The sequence below is a fragment of the Podarcis bocagei genome (assembly GCF_964188305.1).
Source record: "Podarcis bocagei genome assembly, chromosome: 7".
Lineage (NCBI taxonomy): Eukaryota > Metazoa > Chordata > Lepidosauria > Squamata > Lacertidae > Podarcis > Podarcis bocagei.
Window position 1 is genome coordinate 8265479 of NC_138132.1, and position 19688 is coordinate 8285166.

General features: G+C 50.0%; 2 protein-coding genes across 3 annotated transcripts in view; both read left to right on the forward strand.

The window, feature by feature from the left end:
* HIF3A (hypoxia inducible factor 3 subunit alpha) overlaps positions 1-8757 on the forward strand; it is a 63600-nt gene extending 54843 nt beyond the window's left edge. For both annotated transcript variants that reach the window (XM_081200286.1, XM_081200285.1), the window contains exons 14-15: positions 593-698; positions 1898-8757. In XM_081200286.1, coding sequence (XP_081056412.1) covers positions 593-698; positions 1898-2049 — 258 coding nt within the window. In that variant the 3' untranslated portion in view covers positions 2050-8757. The remainder of the gene's footprint in view (positions 1-592; positions 699-1897) is intronic.
* Positions 8758-18010: 9253 nt separating this feature from the next.
* The window catches only part of PPP5C (protein phosphatase 5 catalytic subunit), a 30561-nt gene continuing 28883 nt past the window's right edge, over positions 18011-19688 (forward strand). The window contains 2 exon segments of the mRNA XM_081200385.1: positions 18011-18324; positions 18326-18519. Coding sequence (XP_081056511.1) covers positions 18026-18324; positions 18326-18519 — 493 coding nt within the window. The 5' untranslated portion in view covers positions 18011-18025.

Sequence of the window (19688 nt, forward strand, 5' to 3'; positions counted from 1 at the left end):
GCACTTGGAGATGCTTTCGAACTGCTAGGTTGGCATGAGCAGAGACCGAGCAACGGGAGCTCACCCCATCGCGGGGATTCGAACCGCCGACCTTCTGATCGGCAAGTCCTAGGCTCTGTGTTTTAACCCACAGCACCACCTGTGTCCTCTCTATTAGATGTTATGGCAGGGTTAAATCCTGTGTTGGCTGTGGTTCTCTGGTCCCAGCAGTGAACAGCAGCGCGCAATCAGACCCTCGTTTATCAGCTGCATAGGATCCCCTGTTAAGTAGAAGGGGTTGGGAACATGCTCTTCCTTTGTGCATTCAATTCTGAGACACACTCCTCTCAAAATCAGGGGTGCATCAGCTGAAGCAGAGGATTTTTACACCACTGTTTCAGCAAGGGGATCCATGGACCCCTCTACGAAAGTTGGGGGAGGAACCGTTCCCTTTCAAGGTGCTTTGAAGACCCAACTCTGGGATTTCAAAGCACTTTTTACACGATGCCACGCTAACACCATGTGGTCGGCAGGCGGACCTCCTGCCCACCTGCCGACCCAGATGGACCAGTGGCCTGGTTTGACCCAAGCTTCCTGTGCTCCCCTCCCCCAGGGTTTCCTGCTGAGTGTGGAAGAATGTTTGGATGCCAGGTCTGAGCGGGGTTTCGGGGGCAGTGTGTCCCTGGGCAAGAAGCTTCTGTCGCTGGAGGAGCCGATGGGTGAGTATTGTGCAGTTCTGATGGGGTGAAGCAATAAAATATTTGGGGGGGGGGCTCTCCCAAAGTTGACAGGCACTGCCATTCAAATGATGGGTGCACGCCACGTCCTGCAGTCGATTACGTGGGTGGCGCTTACTTGTATGTCCCACAGAGGAACTTACGGTCTTCAAACAAAAACATCCTGAAGGTCCCAGGCCACAGAGAGGTTAGGCTGGCCTCAACCAGAGTCAGGGCTTTTTCGGCATTGGCCCCGATCTGGTGGAACGCTCTGTCACAAGAGACTAGGGCCCTGCAGGACCTGACATCTTTCCGCAGGGCCTGCAAGACAGAGCTGTTCCACCAGGCCTTTGGTCAGGGCGCAGCCTGACTCCCTCCTTTGGCAAACTTCACAGAACTTTAGCCTAATGGTTGCCATCAATTTGAGTTGAATTAATTTTATAATGAAATGATTTTAGAATGTTGTACTATTTTATTGTTGTTAGCCGCCCTGAGCCCGGCTTCGGCTGGGGAGGGCGGGATATAAATAAAAATTATTATTATTATTATTATTATTTCATTCAAGTCTGCACCCCAATACAGTGGTGCCTCACAAGACGAAATTAATCCGTTCCACGAGTCTCTTCGTCTAGCGGTTTTTTCGTCTTGCGAAGCAACCCTATTAGCGGCTTAGCAGATTAGCGCTATTAGCGGTTTAGTGGCTGTTAAAGGCTTAGCGGCTAAAAGGCTATTAGCGGCTTAGCAGCTTAGAAAAAGGGGAACGCGAAAAAAATCGCAAGACTCGCAAGACTTTTTCGTCTTGCGAAGCAAGCCCATAGGGAAATTCGTCTTGCGAAGCGCATCGAAAAACGGAAAACCCTATCGTCTAGCGGGTTTTTCGTCTTGCGGGGCACCACTGTACCTTCTGAAGACCACATCTTTTTAAAAACAACAACGGGTTGTATCATCACTAGGGTTTCCGCTTCCACATCGTGACTTTCTCTCTTCTCCTCCCCCCTCATGCCCCCCTAAATCCGTTCTTGGGGTTCCTCCAACCCTCCAGAACAGATTTGGAAAGGGGGGGGAGTTTGGTGAGCGGGTACCCTTGCGCTGAGGGGGGCGCGTGGGCCGGGTGCCTCCCAAACGGACAAAAATCGCCCTCCTCTCTCCTGACTCCCGGCCTTTTCTCTCTCCCTGCCTGGGTCTCCCTCCTTTCTCTCCAGGCCTCCTGGGGGACATGTTGCCATTTGTGGTGGACGGACCAGCCCTCTCTCAGCTGGCCCTGTTTGACGGCGAGGACGAAGCCTCTGTGCAGAGTGGGCAGCATTTCCAGCTGGGGGAGGAGCTGCTGGTGGAACTCGACCAGGCCACCTGAGGCGGTGGCCCCCCCTGCCGCCGCCGCCGCCGCAAAACCTTCACGCCACACTCCTTCTCCGCAGATGGGACGAAAACAGAACCAAACCCCACCCGAAATCACCCATGAGAGGCAGAGGAGGGGAGGGGGCCCCTCCTTTCCCTCCCCTCCTCCTCTTCCAACCGTCCCCCCACCCCACCCAAACGCCCTGCTCTCTCTCTCTCTCTCTTTGCCTCCCCCACCCCCAAATCTCCGCCGGCGTCCTTTGAATTCTTCCTACCTCAGTCCTGTCCTCATCGGGCAGCCTCTCCCCTCCAGAGACGGCGAGGGAGGAAGGCTTAGCCGAATTTAGGAGCCTGCGTTCATAGGGACTGTCTCCCCCCCCCCCACACTACAAACCAGCTCCCCCTCCCCAAATATTGGTGCTTATGTATCCTCTTTTCCTGAGATGGGAAGCAGAAGTGGGGTGGAAGGAAAGGAGCTGGGGGGCCCATATTAAGCCTTCACGCGGGAAGACTCCGTTCTGTCAAATCCCCAGAATTGAGAGGAGAGTCGGGGCGAAGGGATGGTCAGGGGTTGGAGACGGGGGTGTCGCTCTCCCCTGAGAAATGAGGGAGCCAGGGCGACACCTGAATGTGAAGGAAGCCGCCCCTCCGCTGTGACCCTCCTGCTGGCTTCCAACACCAGTTCACCCATTCCAGAAGGAACTGGGACCACCCAAACACGAGGCAAACTTTAGGGTTGGGCGGCACTCGGCTTGGCTCTTGCACCGCCAAGACTTAGGGAGGGAGCAGCTGAATCACTGCTCTTGCCTCTCTGACGAGCACTTCTGGGGAAGAAAGTTTTGGGTCTTATTCAAGCACCCCCGGCCCCTTGTTCCCAGTTGTCCGGACTGATTTTTTCCCCCGGAAGTGGCCCAAAACTTAAAAGAGATGGAAATGGATTTCTCCCAGAGGAGAGGAAGGGTAACCATGGTGCTCTGGCCGAATTTTTTGACCCACTTTTACGGTCTGTTTACGCTTATAAAAAGAGGCCGAAATGTTTCTGGTGGTCAAGCGACCACAAGTTTTAAAAGGTCTAAAAACTTGAACGTATTGTACAGGGAGCAGAGAAATATTTTCTTCTTAAAAACAAACAAAAAACCTTTTTTTTTCTTCAAAAAAGAGATGGGATTCTATATCTTGCTCCTGCCTCACCAGATATATTTCTAATTTTTAAGAAGTCCTTCCTCCCCCCCCCTCCGCACTTTGTCACTACTTAGGGGTGGTTGGGTTGCTTTTTTGGGTGGGGGGGAAGTTTCTTGAATCCTAAAAATGGGTGAGATATGTGCAGGCCACTCCCCTCCCCATCCTCCACCCCACTCTCACAAACCTTGGCACCGAAAAAGGTAGGTTTTTAACCTCACAATAGCCACAGGTAGCTGGGCAGTGGATGGTGATTTCGAAATTCTAAAAGGAAAGTTTAAGGAGCCTAGATGTTGCTTTCACAATCTTGAAACTTTTAAAGACAATCTTTAGAAAGTTCCTCAATTTGAAATGGGGTGGGGAGGCTGACCTATTTTTAAAAAAATTAGGATTGGGAACTCGCCACAAAGATCACATTGGTTCTTAAACAAAGTAAATTTGAACTGCAATCAGCCTAAATATAGGTTGCCAGGAAATGGCATTTTTGCCAGTAAGTTCTACTTAAAACAGGGCGGAAAAGGACATTTGAAAGAGGAAACCTCCCTCTTTCTCTTGTTTTTTTGCCCCCTGATCCTGAACGCGTTTACACGTTGAGACTTAACTTCTGAGTAGCTGTGTACAGGATTGAGATTCCACCCTTCACTCTTGATTTTTTAAAAAAACAGCCTGATCTTGCACGTTTACTCAGAAGTAAGCCCCCATGGTGCTCACTGGGCTTACTTTGCTTCTGGGTTAGCATGCCTAGGATTGCAGCTTAGTTGCATCATGCGCTGTCAGCATGGAAAGGTCGGTCATTCTTGGCTGCTGCGAAAAATAAAATAAAGCAGAAGTTTTGCGGTAAGACTCGCAAAACCCCGTGACTTGAAGCGACGCAAACGCTCGCATTCGCCACCAATTTTCCCTGTTTTCGCGCTTAAAAATGAGCTACTTTTCCATTCTGCCCAAAGAGGAAGAGTTCTGCGTAACTCGAAACCTTGCATAATTCCTGCACTAGCAAACGTCGCCTAAGATTGAATTGCCTTACCTCTTTTATACCCTTTTGGTATAAAAGGCCAACGTAGTGTTAGCTGGCGCTCATAGTAGGGTTGCTAAACATTTTAGGAGGGATGGGGCTTCCTCTGCCTCTTTAATTATTACCCAGAAAAGAGAATATTGGCAGGTGCAGCTTCCTTAACCCTTGACCGGTCGGGGAAGCCTCACTAGCTGTGATTCCCCCCATCGACACCATTCTTAAAATCACAGGAACCCTTTTCCCACAGGAATGCTGGCGGCCGCCTAGTTGAAAGCCCGTGTGGTGGGAAAATTTTCCCAGTAGTCTCCAATTTAAAAACAAAAACCTCTTTTCCTTTCTTTCTTTTTTCTTTTAAAAAAACCCCTGGCAATTCAGTTGCTTAGCCCTTGACGCCGTTACTTTAACCACAACTTTTAGGAGTTTTGTGTCTTTTTTTTATTTTAATTGGGTTTTAGACCCGGTCCCAAGCCAGGCTTAATCACTGCAGCTCACTTCCCCGTCCCTGCAGTCCAGAGCCCTCGGATGTGAAAACAGGAGCGTAGGAGGCCGTGCAAGTCAGTGTTTCGCACTGCCGTCTGTGTCTGTACGTGTGTGTTTGTGTATGCCAGCCTGGCTCACAGCCTGACTCAGCTGAGGGCGTAGCAGTTTTCCAGGGAGAGAGCCGCTCTCTCGACACCCCCACCCCCCAAAAAAAGCTTTCCCTTCTCTTTCTGCTGCATGCCTCATTCCTTCAAGATCCCAGAGCAAATCCTGGGAGCCCACTCAGAGGTAGGAGTGGGCTGGAGGTCCTACAACAGGGGTCAGCAACCTAAGGTCCGTGGGCCACAAGCATCATTTAACTGGCCCACGAACCGAGCCGCCCGCTCGGCGAGTCCCCGCGCGCTGCGCTAAACTGGCGCACCACAGAGACTTGCTTTCACAGTGCCGCAAATCACGTCTGCACATGCACAGACGCTGGAAATTGCGTCTGCGCAGATGCAGATGCAGAAAATCACGGGCGTGATCCAGCCCATGGAGGGATCTCCGCTGGAGTAAACCGGCCTAGCCAAGGTAAACCTTGCCGACCCCTGCCCTACAGAGAGGGAAAGGAGATTTGGGACATAGCGGGTCCCCTGGGGTCAGCCTCTGCATGCAGATCTTTCACTGACCCACCCCAGGAAGAGGTGGAGGGGTAGGGGTTAATTCAGAAAGTTTGATTTAGACAGAGAAACTGGCAAGTATTTGGCAGGGGCCCCTGCTTCCACCCCACTGGGTTGCAAGAACGCCTGCGATGCCAGGATCGGGACCCTTGTCACCGAGGCAGGTGGGGAGTCAAAAGAGTGCTCTCTCCCCCCCCCTCTCTCTTTCTTTTCTTGACGAGCCGCATTGAGAATTGCAGTCTGAGAGGGACGAATAGCTGCCCTTGAAACCACTTTTGCCTCGTCCGCCATTCACCTGTGCCTTCTCGTTACACCAGCACCAAAAAAAAGAGCGAGCGTTCGATAACGTAGATAAACACACACATCATACGGGGGTGGGGAGAGGGAAGAAACAAAACACGCAACCCTCTCCGATATCTTCCGCGTTGGTGAGGGCAACCGTGAGTGGCACGGGGAGAATGGGGGGTGGGGGAAACGGGCTGCCGTTTCCCCTGGGTCTGCCCCCCCCACCCCTGCCCCCCGAGCAAGGGGAAAGAGGCGGTTGGGGAGGAAACCACCCCCTACACAACTGCCTCCCTGTTCCCAAACACCCCTTCCTCTCCCTGCGTACAAACCTCACGCCAACTTCCAAGCAGGGAGGTTGGCGTGGCAGTGGCAGGAGTGGGGATCTGGGTAGGAAATGCAGACGTAAGGCATTGAGATCTAACAACGCAGACTGTTCAATTTCATTGCGAGCAAAACGCACACACAGAGACACACATGCACACGTATATACATAGATATCGCATACACACACGTGTAGAGAGACACAAAACGCACGATACCTGCACACAAGCATGCGCAATCTCACAACGACGGGCCGCGTTTGGCCCAGGCAGCTCTTTTCTCCGAAAGCCGCAGTTGACCACACGCACAGAACAATAGAATTCCCAAGCCGGGTGAAGAACACAGGATGTTGCGTCTATCTTTTCTCCTTTTAATTATTGCGATGGTTCTAATTGTTGTTCTTCTGATTCCTGACCCGTCGTCATTTCCCCCTCCCTCCCTTAACCTGTTTTCATTGTGTTCCTTTTTTCCAAGAGACTTTGGTGAAACGACTATGGCACCACCCTTTTTATTATGATTAATGTCGTCGTTCTGGTAGGGTTGTAGCTGTTTTTTTTAATTTCCTCGTCCGCCCCCAAAGCCTGGCGCTGCGCCCTCTGCCCCCTCCTTTGAATTTTAACAAGTCCTGCTACTTTTGTAGAGGGAAGGGGGGAAAAAGAAAGGGGGGCAAGAGGGGTTGTGTCTCTTTCGTTCCTGTGACCAGCACTCATTCCACAAAACCTCAATCCCCAATCCGCTGTCGTTTTCCTACAGGGCGGCTTCTCTCGCCCATTCAGTGGCATTCCTGGCGCGGCAGACCCGGGCCACCCCCTTCTTCCCCCGGGGACGTGCCATGCGGACCACGCATGAGGTGCTAAACTATACACGCAAAAGCTGTGACGTCCCGTCCCCGGCGGTGGTTCTTTGAAGGCCACATTGTGGCCATGGTGCTCTCTTCACGCCTCCCTTCCACCTGCGATGGCTGCAAGCCCGGCTCCTCCGCCCTCACTCAGCTCTCTGACCTCGTATTGGCAACGGGTAGCCATACCCAATTGCCGTGGTGCTCAGCTCACTTCCTTGTCCCTCCGTCTGTGTCTCACGCACGCACACTCAAGGGGGTTTCGCCAGGCAGCTGCCAGCCAAAGAGCCGGCGAGGCTTTAAAGCCCGCGCAGAAGGCAGAATTTCGGCAGGTCGCCAGGGACGTGCCTGCAGGTTGCAGCATGGGGAAACTGCATGCAGGAGGAAGCTGCCAGCCAGTGTTGGTAATGCTAGGGCAGCTTCGTATGATGCCCTGTAACTCAGCTGCGATTGCAGGGCCGGGACAGGATGAGGCGGCTCGTGCTTGAATTCTGCCTTCTGTGTAACTCAACGCCACCAGCGCCTTTTCAGGGTCCAGTCCTGGCCACCCCTCAGCCAGGAAGTGTGTGCTCTCGCCGAACCGTCCATCGCTGCCGCCGTGCAGCCCGATGAAGGCGACCCCGTACCCAAAGACCGCCACGCCCTGTCTCCAGCGGCAGCTGCAGAACCGCTGGAGAGGCCCCGGTGCTCCACCCCTCCGCTTCGCGGAAGGGGCGGCTGGGCCGCTCAGAGGCTGTGGCCCCCTTCCCTCCCTCCCTGTAACTGTTGCGCTGGTTTCCGGGCCGCACAGCGGCGCCCTCCCCGTGGCCAGTCGTGGTGTGTGTGGGCCCAGCCATCTTGCCGGGAAACCCTCGAAGGAGAACCCGCCGCGTTTTACCGCAAAATGCACACTTCTGCAAGAGACACAACCGCCTCTCCTCCCCATGCCTACACACGCACATTGCTCCCTGCCCCAGCGTTTGTCATGGCCGGCCAGCACGGAATGGAAAATTCAGTGGCGTTCAAACTGTCTCCTGAGGAACCGCCTTCTGAAAGGCCCCTCAAGAGAGACCTAATAAGAGGACAAGCCGTCCTGAAAGGAAATCAGCCTTCCAGTACTGACCGCACCCCTGGACCAAGGAGCGCATAGCACGCCTCTTCTAAGGCACACTTGGTTCAGCTTCGGCGATAACGAGGCCCACGAGTTCTGATCGGGGCCGTGCGTGGAGTTGATCGCGTGCCTTGGAACATAGAACCAGAATCATGGGCAACGTGGAGAGGATTCCCTGAAGGAAGAGAGCTTTCGGGTGGTGGTGAGGGGAATAGCAGAACTGAAATCTTTGATAAGGTCAGGGCCTTGCAGACTTGAAAACTGAGGCCTACGGTGCTTAAAACTCCTTTACCTGGGATTGAATCCGTTGTTAACCATACTCGGGTCTGTCCATTTAGTAGAACTTAAGCCGGCTACAAAACACATCCTCCAGGGTTGAGAATGCCAGCAAGCTTTGACTTTACGCCAAAACCGAGGCGGCTTTTCCTGGGGCCGGAGAACTGAGTGGTGCCACTCCCAATGAGTCTCTGCTACTCTTGGGAGGGAAGCGGTCAGTCTGGCATTTTTCGACGCACGGTGATAACCCAGAAGGAACCCGCCGCTGACTGGCAGGTCAGTCTGCGTGGGCCATGAAATCGGTACACAAGCCTATTCCCGGAAGTGCTGACCGGCTATGACAAAGGGGTGTAGGAAGAGCTCCTTCAGAGGGGAGCACATCGTAGCAGGCTTCAGCGTCTGAAAAGGCTTTGGGGATTTGTTTATATATAATTTTTTTTTAAAGAAAAGAAGAATTCTATATATTGTTCCCTCTACCCTTGTGTGTGGTTAATTTTTCCCCTCTCTGTGGCGGGATCAGATTTACCCCCTGCCTCGTCTGTATCTATCGCTGTTGTGAAACATAAAATACGTCTGGTAACATAGAGGACAGTCTCTGTGTGTCTTTTTTCCCCCCACACACAAAAAAAATGTTTACCGAATGATAAGGGACGAGTGCCAGTTGAGCAAGCCGCTTCAAGGGGGAGGGGGGCAGGTTGAGAGTAATGGGTCTGGGTCATGACCCATTAAAGAATTGGCCCATAAAACCCCAAAACTTCTCAACCAGCCACACGGGAAAATTTGGATTAGCATTTTTGGGGATGTCATTCTAGACGTGCGCTAAACAGCTTCTCATATTTACACTTCAGACACTTCTTTCGTAACTATGGTGACCCCTTTAAATTATTTCCAGAGGGGGTCTCTATTTCGGGGGGGGGGGACAACAGCCAAGAATGTAGCTGTACTTTAAAAGACTTCTTTGTTATGGTACCAGCTTTTGTAGACTACAGTACATCAGTGTTATCCTAGCCTGCTGGCATACACATTGTTTTTTGGGCAGGTGTGGATTGGGAATGGCGAGGGAGTGAAATGAAATGCAGAAAGTACATTTAGATAGTGATCATTCGCAGAATCTTTGATAACACAGCCATCTTAGCATTGGCAAGCAAATTAAGCCATGGGAGTGTGATAAGAATCCGTTATCCTGGTTCAATCTGCAATTGATAGCGTTTACCCTTAGTTCCCATGAATTACAATTGAGCAGTTCACATTCGTGATTTCAAGTTGTTGCCGGCTAAGGACGCTCTGTCTCGGGCTAAATTCAGCATTTCTGAACAGGTACATGTGCTGTGAAAACCAACCATCAGGGTGTCAGTCTTGCAGTTTTTAATAGCTTGGAAGAAGACCCATCGTAAGTAGTATATGATATGAATCATAAAAAAACAACAACAATCTTTATTACGGTCCAGAGACCCAACAAATCGTTACAAAGCAATACACAATTCATACAGCCTACCTCCAGGTTAAACAAGCATTTTGTTCAGAATATAGGGATCATTGGTTCTTGCAACCACCGATAAAAACTTTGCCACTGCTAATGTTCTAGCATTTGTCCAGTCTTCCAATAGGAACCTGACATGGTGAGCCTCTGATTTTCCCGGGAAAGGTACCAGCAAGGGTAGTATCAGTTCAGCCCTGGCTTGCTCATATTTCGCACAGTGCTGCAAAATATGTTTTATGGAATCAATGTCTTGAGCACACGAGCAAAGTCTGTCCTGGTAGGGAACTCCTCTCAACCTGCCATCCAACACTGCAGAAGGAAAGACGTTTAGTCTGGCTTTGGGGGAAAGCCTTCGATACTTTGGTACTGCCAGGTTTTTAATATAAGATGTTAACTGAAAGACATGCCCATATTGTACTCCTACTGCCAACGGACTACAGACTGTGTGTGATCGAGATCGCAAGTCACTGTGTGCATTGAATCATAAAAAGTGAAAGAATAAAATCGTTTTAACTTTTTCAACATTTTAACAGCGTAAAACTAAAGAATTCATTTGCTTGCTTTTTCTCAAATTCTGCACTAATAGCAAGCAAGATACAAGTTGATTATTTAGTACTGCATAAAATCTGTTGCAAGTACCTTAGAGATCGTTTGATCGAAAGGCCGGATCGTAGAAATGGAAGTCCACCAACCTTTGGGCACATTTTGAGAGTTCTGGGGTGCCAGTCACAAAATTGCTGCAATGGGGATGAGGCATAACACACTGTGGCTGCTGGTTGCGTATGTGGGCATAACACAAAATTAAGAGAGAACCATCCCTGGCAACCTTACACTTACTGCGAGAAGTCAACTTTGCCCTCCTGATCCCCACTGTGTGGAACCTGGGATCACACAATACAGTGGTACCTCGGGTTAAGTACTTAATTCATTTCGGAGGTCCGTTCTTAACCTGAAACTGTTCTTAACCTGAGATACCACTTTAGCTAATGGGGCCTCCTGCTGCTGTCGCGCCGCCGGAGCCCAATTTCTGTTCTTATCCTGAAGCAAAGTTCTTAACCTGAAGCACTATTTCTGGGTTAGCAGAGTCTGTAACCTGAAGCGTATGTAACCTGAGGTACCACTGTATTGGTTTTATGTGCACACATTAAAGGTGTTGCCGTCTAGTAGCAACAGGAAACATTCCTCTGCACAGAAAAAGTACCAAAAAGGAACACAAGCGAACAACAATGAACCTGCACAAGCAACGCTGACACCAAACCCTCCATATAGTAAGTAAAATAGAAACATTGTCACCCGACCCTACCTCCAGCCATCTTTTCCCCCCTCCACCTCTTTCCCCCTTTTCTTCCCAATGTCTCAACAAATGAAACTGATTTGTAAAAATGTTACATGGGAAAAAGAAATGTGAGAGAGACATTGCAAACATTTATGTAAATCAAGAAAATCTTTAATAATAATAAAAAAAGAAAGAGTACCAAAAATACGCTTGCCAATTAAACTTAAAAGCTGCCGGCACATTTTGCTCCATAACTTTCTAGGAGGACTGGATACTTGCATACATACAGTGGTAGCTCTGGATGCGAACAGGATCCGTTCTGGAGCCCCGTTCGCATCCTGAAGCGAACGCAACCCACGTCTGCGCGGGTCGCGATTCGCCGCCTCCATACATGCACGTGACGCCATTTTGAGCGTCTGCACATGCGCGAGTGGCGAAACCCGAAAGTAGCGCACTCCGTTACTTCCTGGTCACCACGGAACGCAACCCAAAAAGGCTTAAGTTGAAGCGACTTCAATCCGAGGTTTGACTGTACTGTACAGTCATACCTCGGGTTACAAACACTTTGGGTTGTGCGATTTCGGGTTGCGCACCACGCCTAACCTGGAAGTACCAGAACGGGTTATTTCCGGGTTTCGCGCATGTGCAGAAGCGCTAAATCGCGTTTTGCGCATGTGCAGAAGCATCGAATCACAACCCGCACCTGCGCAGACACTGCGCTGCAGGTTGTGAACGTGCTTCCCCCACGGATCACGTTCAGAACCCAAGCGTCCACTGTATATATAGGTGTGTGTGTGTGGATAGACAGACAGACAGATAGCTTTTACTTGGGCACCAGTGAAAGCCTTTTACAGGAGCCAGTTTGCCAACCTCTGATTTTAATTCACAAAATAGATACAGTGGTGCCTCGCAAGACGAAAAGAATCCGTTCTGTGATTCTCTTCGTCTAGCAGTTTTTTTGTCTTGCGAAGCAAGCCCATTGACAGATTAGCGGATTAGCGCTATTAGCGGCTTTTAGCAGCTTATCTGCTGATCGGATCAGCTGATAAGCGGCTTAGTGGCTTAGAAAAGGGGGGGAAAGGAAAAAAAAACCAGCAGGAACTCGCAAGACATTGTCGTCTTGCGAAGTAAGCCCATAGGAGATTCGTTTTGCGAAGCACCTCCAAAACGGAAAACTCTTTCGTCTAGCGAGTTTTCCGTCTTGCGAGGCATTCGTCTTGCGGGGCACCACTGTATAGTTAAACACAGGGCGGGGGTAGGATTTGTGGTTAAACATGGCATTCTCACCGTCTATCCCATATTCCACCAGTTTTCAAAACATAGCACACGCTAGGAGGAGGATGCATAATTTTCCAAGTATGACGTTACCATAAACAGATGCAGAAGCCGTCGCCAGCCCTTTGAGGCGGGGCTGGCGTGCAGGACTCTCTGGAAGTCTGCTTTGACATTCTGTGACTGCACGGCTCGTGTCTGGCTTAGATCTAAATCCTGCTCTGGGAAGGCAGCGCAAGGGAAATGAGTCACTGGGTCATTGGAGACAGAGCCAGAGCAACTGTCATTGAATGCAGTGGGGGTTGGGGTTGATCCTGCCCTTGAGAGTGTCTGGCTGCAGCATACAACCCAGCCAGTACTCTTTTGAAACAGGTTCTTCTAAGGAACCATTGAATTGAAGAGTTGGAAGGGACCCCTGTGGTCATCTAGTCCAACCCCCTGCAAGGCAGGAATCTCAACTAAAGCGTCCCATGACAGATGGCCATCCAGCCTCTGCTCAAAAATATCCAAGGAAGGACAGTCCACAACCTTCCCGAGGGAGACTATTCCACTGTCAAACAGCTCTTACTGTCAGAACGTTCTTCCTGGTGTTGAGTCGCAGTCTCCTTTCTTGTAACTTGAAGCCATGGGTTCGAGTCCTGCCCTCCAGAGGAGGAGGAGACAAGCTCGTTCCCTCATCTATGTGACAGCTATGCAGTGGTACCTTGGTTCTCAAACTTAATCCATTCCAGAAGTACAAAACCAAGCTGCACTTTCCCATAGTAAGTAATGCAAGACTAATTAATCCATTCCAGACTTTTATAAACAACCCCTAAAACAGCCATATTTTAACATGAGTTTTACTATCTAACAAGACCATCAATCCATAAAATGAAAGCAATAAACAATGTAATAATAATAATAATAATAATAATAATAATAATAATAATTTATTATTTATACCCCACCCATCTGGCTGGGTTTCCCCAGCAACTCTGGGCAGCTTCCAACAGAATACTAAAATACAATAACCTATTAAACATTAAAAACTTCCCTAAACAGGGCTGTCTTCTAAAAGTTTGGTAGTTGTTTTTCTCTTTGACATCTGGTGGGAGGGCGTTCAACAGGGCGGGTGCCACTACTATGAAGGCCCTCTGCCTGGTTCCCTGTAGCTTGGCTTCTCGCAGCGAGGGAACCGCCGGAAGGCCCTCGGAGTTGGACCTCAGTGTCCGGGCAGAACGATGTACTGCAGTCACACAATCAGTCAATCAGTAGCTGAACTGGGTTCTACAAAGCCACAAAAACAAAACAAAAACGCAAAATAAATAGCGAAAACAGACAGACCTCAGCGTAACACTGAAAACGGAAGTGTGTCATTCAAATCAGAAGCGTAACACTCAAAACGGAGCACGTTCAGCTTCCAGAAAAAGTTTGCAAACTGGAACACTTCCGGGTTTGCAGTGTTTGGGTTCCAAAGTTGTTTGCGCACCAAGGCGTTTGAGAACCAAGGTACCACTGTGTATCATCTAGCATACTAGGGACTCTGCCCTTGCTCCCTCTCTGCCCACCAACCCCACCTACTCCCTTTTGCCAACCCCCCACCCACCTGAGCAACTTGCGGGGCCAGGGTCTCCTCACCCTTCCATTAAACTTCACTGTGGGCGCAATTCAGCTGCCCCCATTCTGTTAAACAAGTAGCCTGGGCTGGCATTTCTCACAGTTCAGCTGGTTTAGCTGTCCGACTGCAGAGCGTGGTGACATTTCACATTCTTGTGCGTGAGCCGGGTCCCCCTCAGTTCCTGGAAAGTGTTAGAATTTAATCAAGCATTAAGTTGGAACCTTGTGGCAGATGGGTGGAGCCCCGCCCTGAGCTGGTGGGCAGAGACAGAAGCGTTTGGAGTTTTTAGGATGTCAGTCAGCTGTGGCTTGTTCCAGGAGAAAATGCTGGCAGCCTCTTCAACGCAGCAAGCTGAAGCAGAGAGACAGAGCATCCATGACTGATTTCTGCCGGCATCCAAAACTCTGGCCATGGGAGAAGCAGGAGCCTCTTCGAGTGTAATGTTTTGAGCCCCTCCATCATAGGCTGAGGTTGTATATATGTGTAAATAAACCATATGACCACTGGGAGGAACACAGAAAGCAGATGTAGCATGATACACCTACATCAGCACAACCAGATCCCTTTATCTGCCCCAACTGCAACAAAACATGTCTCTCCTGCATTGCTCTTTGTAGCTAGAGCAGGTGCTGTAACTCTCCAATGGTTTGACTTCACCCCTCCTCCAATGCACACTGTTTCATTGACTCCCAGCAGATGGATGCCAACCTAAACCATATATAATAAAGACACCACAATCTCCGCTTTGCCTCATTTCCAAAGGAAACATGAACCCCAGGTAAGCGCCTAGACCCATGAAATCTTGCACCGCTTGGAGAGTGGGATGGCATGTAACAATACAAATAAAAAACAGACTGCTTCCACAGGTTCCCTGCTTTTGTTGTTGTTTAGTCATATCCAACTCTTTGTGACCCCCTGGACCAGAGCACGCCAGGCACTCCTGTCTTCCACTGCCTCCCGCAGTTTGGTCAAACTCTGCTGTTATGCTGAGCCAAAAGGCTTCCCTTTGCCCTGCATCTCAAAAAATGACCTTTTTGGCCATGCCCATTTTTTTTTACGCTTTAACAAGGGACCCCTGACCATTAGGTCCAGTCACGGACAACTCTGGGGCTGTGGTGCTCATCTCGCTTTATTGGCCGAGGGAGCCGGCGTACAGCTTCCGGGTCATGTGGCCAGCATGACTAAGCCGCTTCTGGTGAACTGGAGCAGCGCACGGAAACGCCATTTACCTTCCTGCTGGAGTGGTACCTATTTATCTACTTGCACTTCGTGCTTTTGAACTGCTAGGTTGGCAGGAGCTGGGACCGAGCAACGGGAGCTCACCCCGGCACAGGTTTTTGAACTGCCAACCTTCTGATCAGCAAGCCCTAGGCTCTGTGGTTAAACCCACAGTGCCACCTGTGTCCCTTTTTTTACGCTTTGCCCAGTACAGTGCTTTGAACTGGGCTGGCAGCCAGTGCCGATGACAGAGCACCCACATAACACTCATTCCCAGTGGATTATCTTGCTGCATTTTGGACCAACTGAAGCTTCCAAATCATTTTCAAAGGCAAGCTCACATATAACATTCACTGCAGTTAACTGTATTGGCACAGATGGTTCATAACTTACCGTATGTAGTGGTTATGTTCTGGGGATTGTGTGTAAAGCCAAAATTGTGTATAGTCAAAACAACCCCAGAACCACCCCTGCACAGCCGTTTATTTCTGAAGCTGGCGCACTGAGCTAGCCTCCCCCCCCCCTCCACGCAGGGCAGAGATCTTTTTTAAGGTCTGGGAGGATCCCATGCAGAAAGACCTTTTAAGCTCTCTGCCTCGCGTGTGTTTGTGTGATTGCAGCCGGCAAGCATGTAAAGCTGTGATTACGCAAATTAAAGTTGCAAGTTGACCATATGTGCAATTTGCAAGGGAAGCAAAATGGATTTTATATGGTATGGACTAACAGGAATACAGCCAAGCTTTACGTTGTACAAAATGGGAACCAGTCATTCTCTCCCCCCCCCCCCAAAAAAAATAATTTTTACTTATTTTCCAAATTATTACAAATTTAACCAAATTGTTGTTGTTGTTGTTTAGTCGTGTCCAACTCTTCATGACCCCATGGACCTGAACATGCCTTCCACTGCCTCCTGCAGTTTGGTCAGACTCATGCTGGTAGCTTTGAGAACACTGTCCCACCATCTCGTCCTCTGTCATCCCCTTCTCCTTGTGCCCTCCATCTTCCCCAACATCAGGGTCTTTTCCAGGGAGTCTTCTCTTCTCATGAGGTGGCCAAAGTATTGGAGCCTCAGCTTCAGGATCTGTCCTTCCAGTGAGCACTCAGGGCTGATTTCCTTAAGAATGGATCGGTTTGATCTTCTTGCAGTCCATGGGACTCTCAAGAGTCTCCTCCAGCACCAGAATTCAAAAGCATTGATTCTTCGGCGATCAGCCTTCTTTATGGTCCAGCTCTCACTTCCATACATCACTTACTGGGAAAACTATAGCTTTAGCTATACGGACCACCTTTGTTGGTAAGGTTATGTCTCTCAAACCAAATTACTTTAATACAATTTCTTAAAATCAGGGTTCCTACTCCTATTGCAAACATATGTCGATCATTTCCTAATATAGCCGCATGATCTCTAATTGAATGTCCAGTTGATTCTTCACTTGTCTTTAGTCCATTCTTGCAGCTGACCACATTTTCCCCTCCTCCTTACAGCAGAACTGGTCATTCTCTATCCTAGATAAAGCTGCCTACACTATCGTTTGTTAATGGAGCTGGGAATTGTAGTTTCCAGGATTCTTTGGGGGAGGCCATGTGTTTTATATATTTGGGGTGTACACAGCCTTAGGTGGACATTAATACTTGGCAGAACTTAATTAAATTAGTTTGCAATTTTCATGTTGAGTCCTTGAGGCTACAAGATCTGCCCTACTTTTATGTATTTTTACAGTTTGGTTTCCCCCCTCGCATGATTTAACAGCTGTGGAGAACTCAGAAAGGTTCCTCTCTGTTTTGCCCCTTTGTCTGCTTTACAACCTTAAGAAGGGGCGGGAAGGAGGGAGACACGGAAACCTGAGCAGGAAATAAATGTATGTGTCACACAGAACATAGTTCAGCAACGGAATGAACTCGTGACGGCCACCAACTTGGATGGTGTTAAAGGAGGATTGGACAAAGCTATGGAGGTGCTGTTCTTACTACATTTTTATCACACTGTGTTGCTTTACTGTTATTATAGTGATATACTTAATATTAATATATATTAATTGTTGTTGTTTAGTCATGTCTGACTCTTCGTGACCCCCTGGACCAGAGCACGCCAGGCACTCCTGTCTTCCACTGCCTCCCGCAGTTTGGTCAAACTCATGCTGGGAGCTTTGAGAACACTGTCCAACCATCTCATCCTCTGTCGTCCCCTTCTCCTTGTGCCCTCCATCTTTCCCAGCAACAGGGTCTTTTCCAGGGAGTCTTCTCTTCTCATGAGGTGGCCAAAGTATTGGAGCCTCAGCTTCAGGATCTGTCCTTCCAGTGAGCACCCAGGGCTGATTTCCTTCAGAATGGAAAGGTTTGATCTTCTTGCAGTCCATGGGACTCTCAAGAGTCTCCTCCAGCACCAGAATTCAAAAGCATCAATTTTTCGGCGATCAGCCTTCTTTATGGTCCAGCTCTCACTTCCATACATCACTACTGAGAAAAATATCTATATATTATATAGATATCTATATAATATATAGATATTTATATCGAATATATTAATTTATGTATGCCTAATAAATTATAATATATAGTATTATAAATGATCTGAATATATTGCTATAACAATAAAGCAACACAATACATATTTTGTACGCTGCTCTGGATTCCTTTAGGACGAAGGTTTTCTTCAATAAAAAAAGCGTCCGATTCATTTGTTTCCTGCTTGGCAGGGGGTTGGACTCGATGGCCCTTGTGGTCTCTTCCAACTCTATGATTCTATGATTTAGATTCCCTCGCATGCATCAGCATGGCTGCGCAGGATCTCCCTCTTTGCACTGATCCTCCCCCTCTGCTGTTTTCCAACGCAAGTGACGCGCTCAGAGGACGACAGGCCGTCCCCTGCCAGCTGCAAATAGGCACGGGCCAATGACATTCCACCTCGCTCTCGAAGCCGGCCTATCCTAACAAAGCAACCAATCGTGGCTCTCCGGGCACCGCCGCGGCTAATCGTGTAACGCCTCCTTCTAAGGCTGCCGGCCTATCATGGCGCTGGCTCCGCCTCCATTCGCCCTGGAGGACGCTCTAGGCCGGTGTCTGAGGCAGGAATCCCCTCCGCTCCCCTCTCTGTGGTCGGGCGCGTCGCTCAGGCCCCGCCTCCTCGGCGCGAGAGAAGGGAAACCACCAGGATTCCTCCCAGCTTCGGTTCTGCGCATGGGCGCCAAGCGGCCCCTCCTTTTCCCTCCGTACGTCAGTCAAGTGACGTCGCCGCCGGCTCCGCCCCCCGCTCCGCGCTCTTTTCCCGCTAGGTGCCTGTTTGCGACCGCCGCGCTTGACGGCTGGTGGGCTCTCTCCCCCTCCTCCTTTGCTCGCTGGTTGTCAGGGCAGCTCGCTTTACGGCCCGGCGGCGATGGCGGAGGGAGAGCGGGCGGAGAACGGCGGCGGCGGCGGGAGCTCCGGGCGGCCGCCTCAGGAGGGCGAGCTGGGGGCGCTGGAGCGGGCCGAGGCCCTCAAGACGCAGGCCAACGACTTCTTCAAAGGTAGCGGCCGGCAGGGAGGAGGAGCCGGGAGGGGAAGGGGGCGGGGCACCTTGAGGGAGGAGGGGAGGAGCCGGGAGTTAAAGGGGCGGAGTCAGGATGGGAGGAGCCATGAGAAAGGGGCGGGGTTTGCCAGAGGGAGGAGCCAATGAGGGGCATCTGAGTGAAGAGGTGGCCGGTGGGAGGGCTGGGCTGCTTGTGGGGAGGGGGCTTTTTGATTAGAGTTAGGGGGTCCTATTGTGGGGAAAGAGATGGGGGGAGGGAGGGAGGGGCCTCCTGTGCCACCCATGGGGGGTTGTTGTGTGAGAGAGGACTAATGAGGGGGAGCATTAATAATAATAATTTATTTATTTATTTATTTATTTATTGCATTAATTTCCTGCCTTCTCCAAAGAGCTCAAAGTAATCTGCATAGCTCCTCCCCTTCACCCTCCCACACTTTCCGTTGAACCCCCACAACAACAACAACCCTGTGAGGTAGGTTAGGCTGAGAGGCTGCCGCTGGCCCCCAAGGTCATACCCGGTGAGCTTCCGGACCGAATGGGGATTTGAACCCTGGTCCTAGTCCAGAGCTCATAATCTGAGTGCCTCCGCTCTGAAGGAGCGTCTCCACCCCCATCGTTCTACCCGGACACTGAGGTCCAGCGCCGAGGGCCTTCTGGCGGTTCCCTCACTGCGAGAAGTCAAGTTACAGGGAACCAGGCAGAGGGCCTTCTCGGTGGTGGCACCCGCCCTGTGGAATGCCCTCCCTTCAGATGTCAAAGAGAATAGCAGACTTTTAGAAGACATCTGAAGGCAGCCCTGTTTAGGGAAGCTTTTAATGTTTGATGTATTACAGTATTTTAATACATTGTTGGAAGCCGCCCAGAGTGGCTGGGGAAGCCCAGCCAGATGGGTGGGGTATAAATAATAAATTATTATTATATGTTGAAGATCAAAAAATAGGACACATTTGCCGACTTCTGATTTTAACCATGGAATGCTGTGATGACTCTTATAATACAAACCTGTGAAAAACAAGACATGTCCTGGAAAAAGAGGACATATGGCAACCCTATCACTGGCTCCATTTGATAGAGGAGGAGGATTCGAGGAAGATGCTCCCTTAGGATGTGTGTGGGAGTCAGTGAGGGAGGAAGTATGAAACGTGTCATGGGAGCTCATGGGGTAGA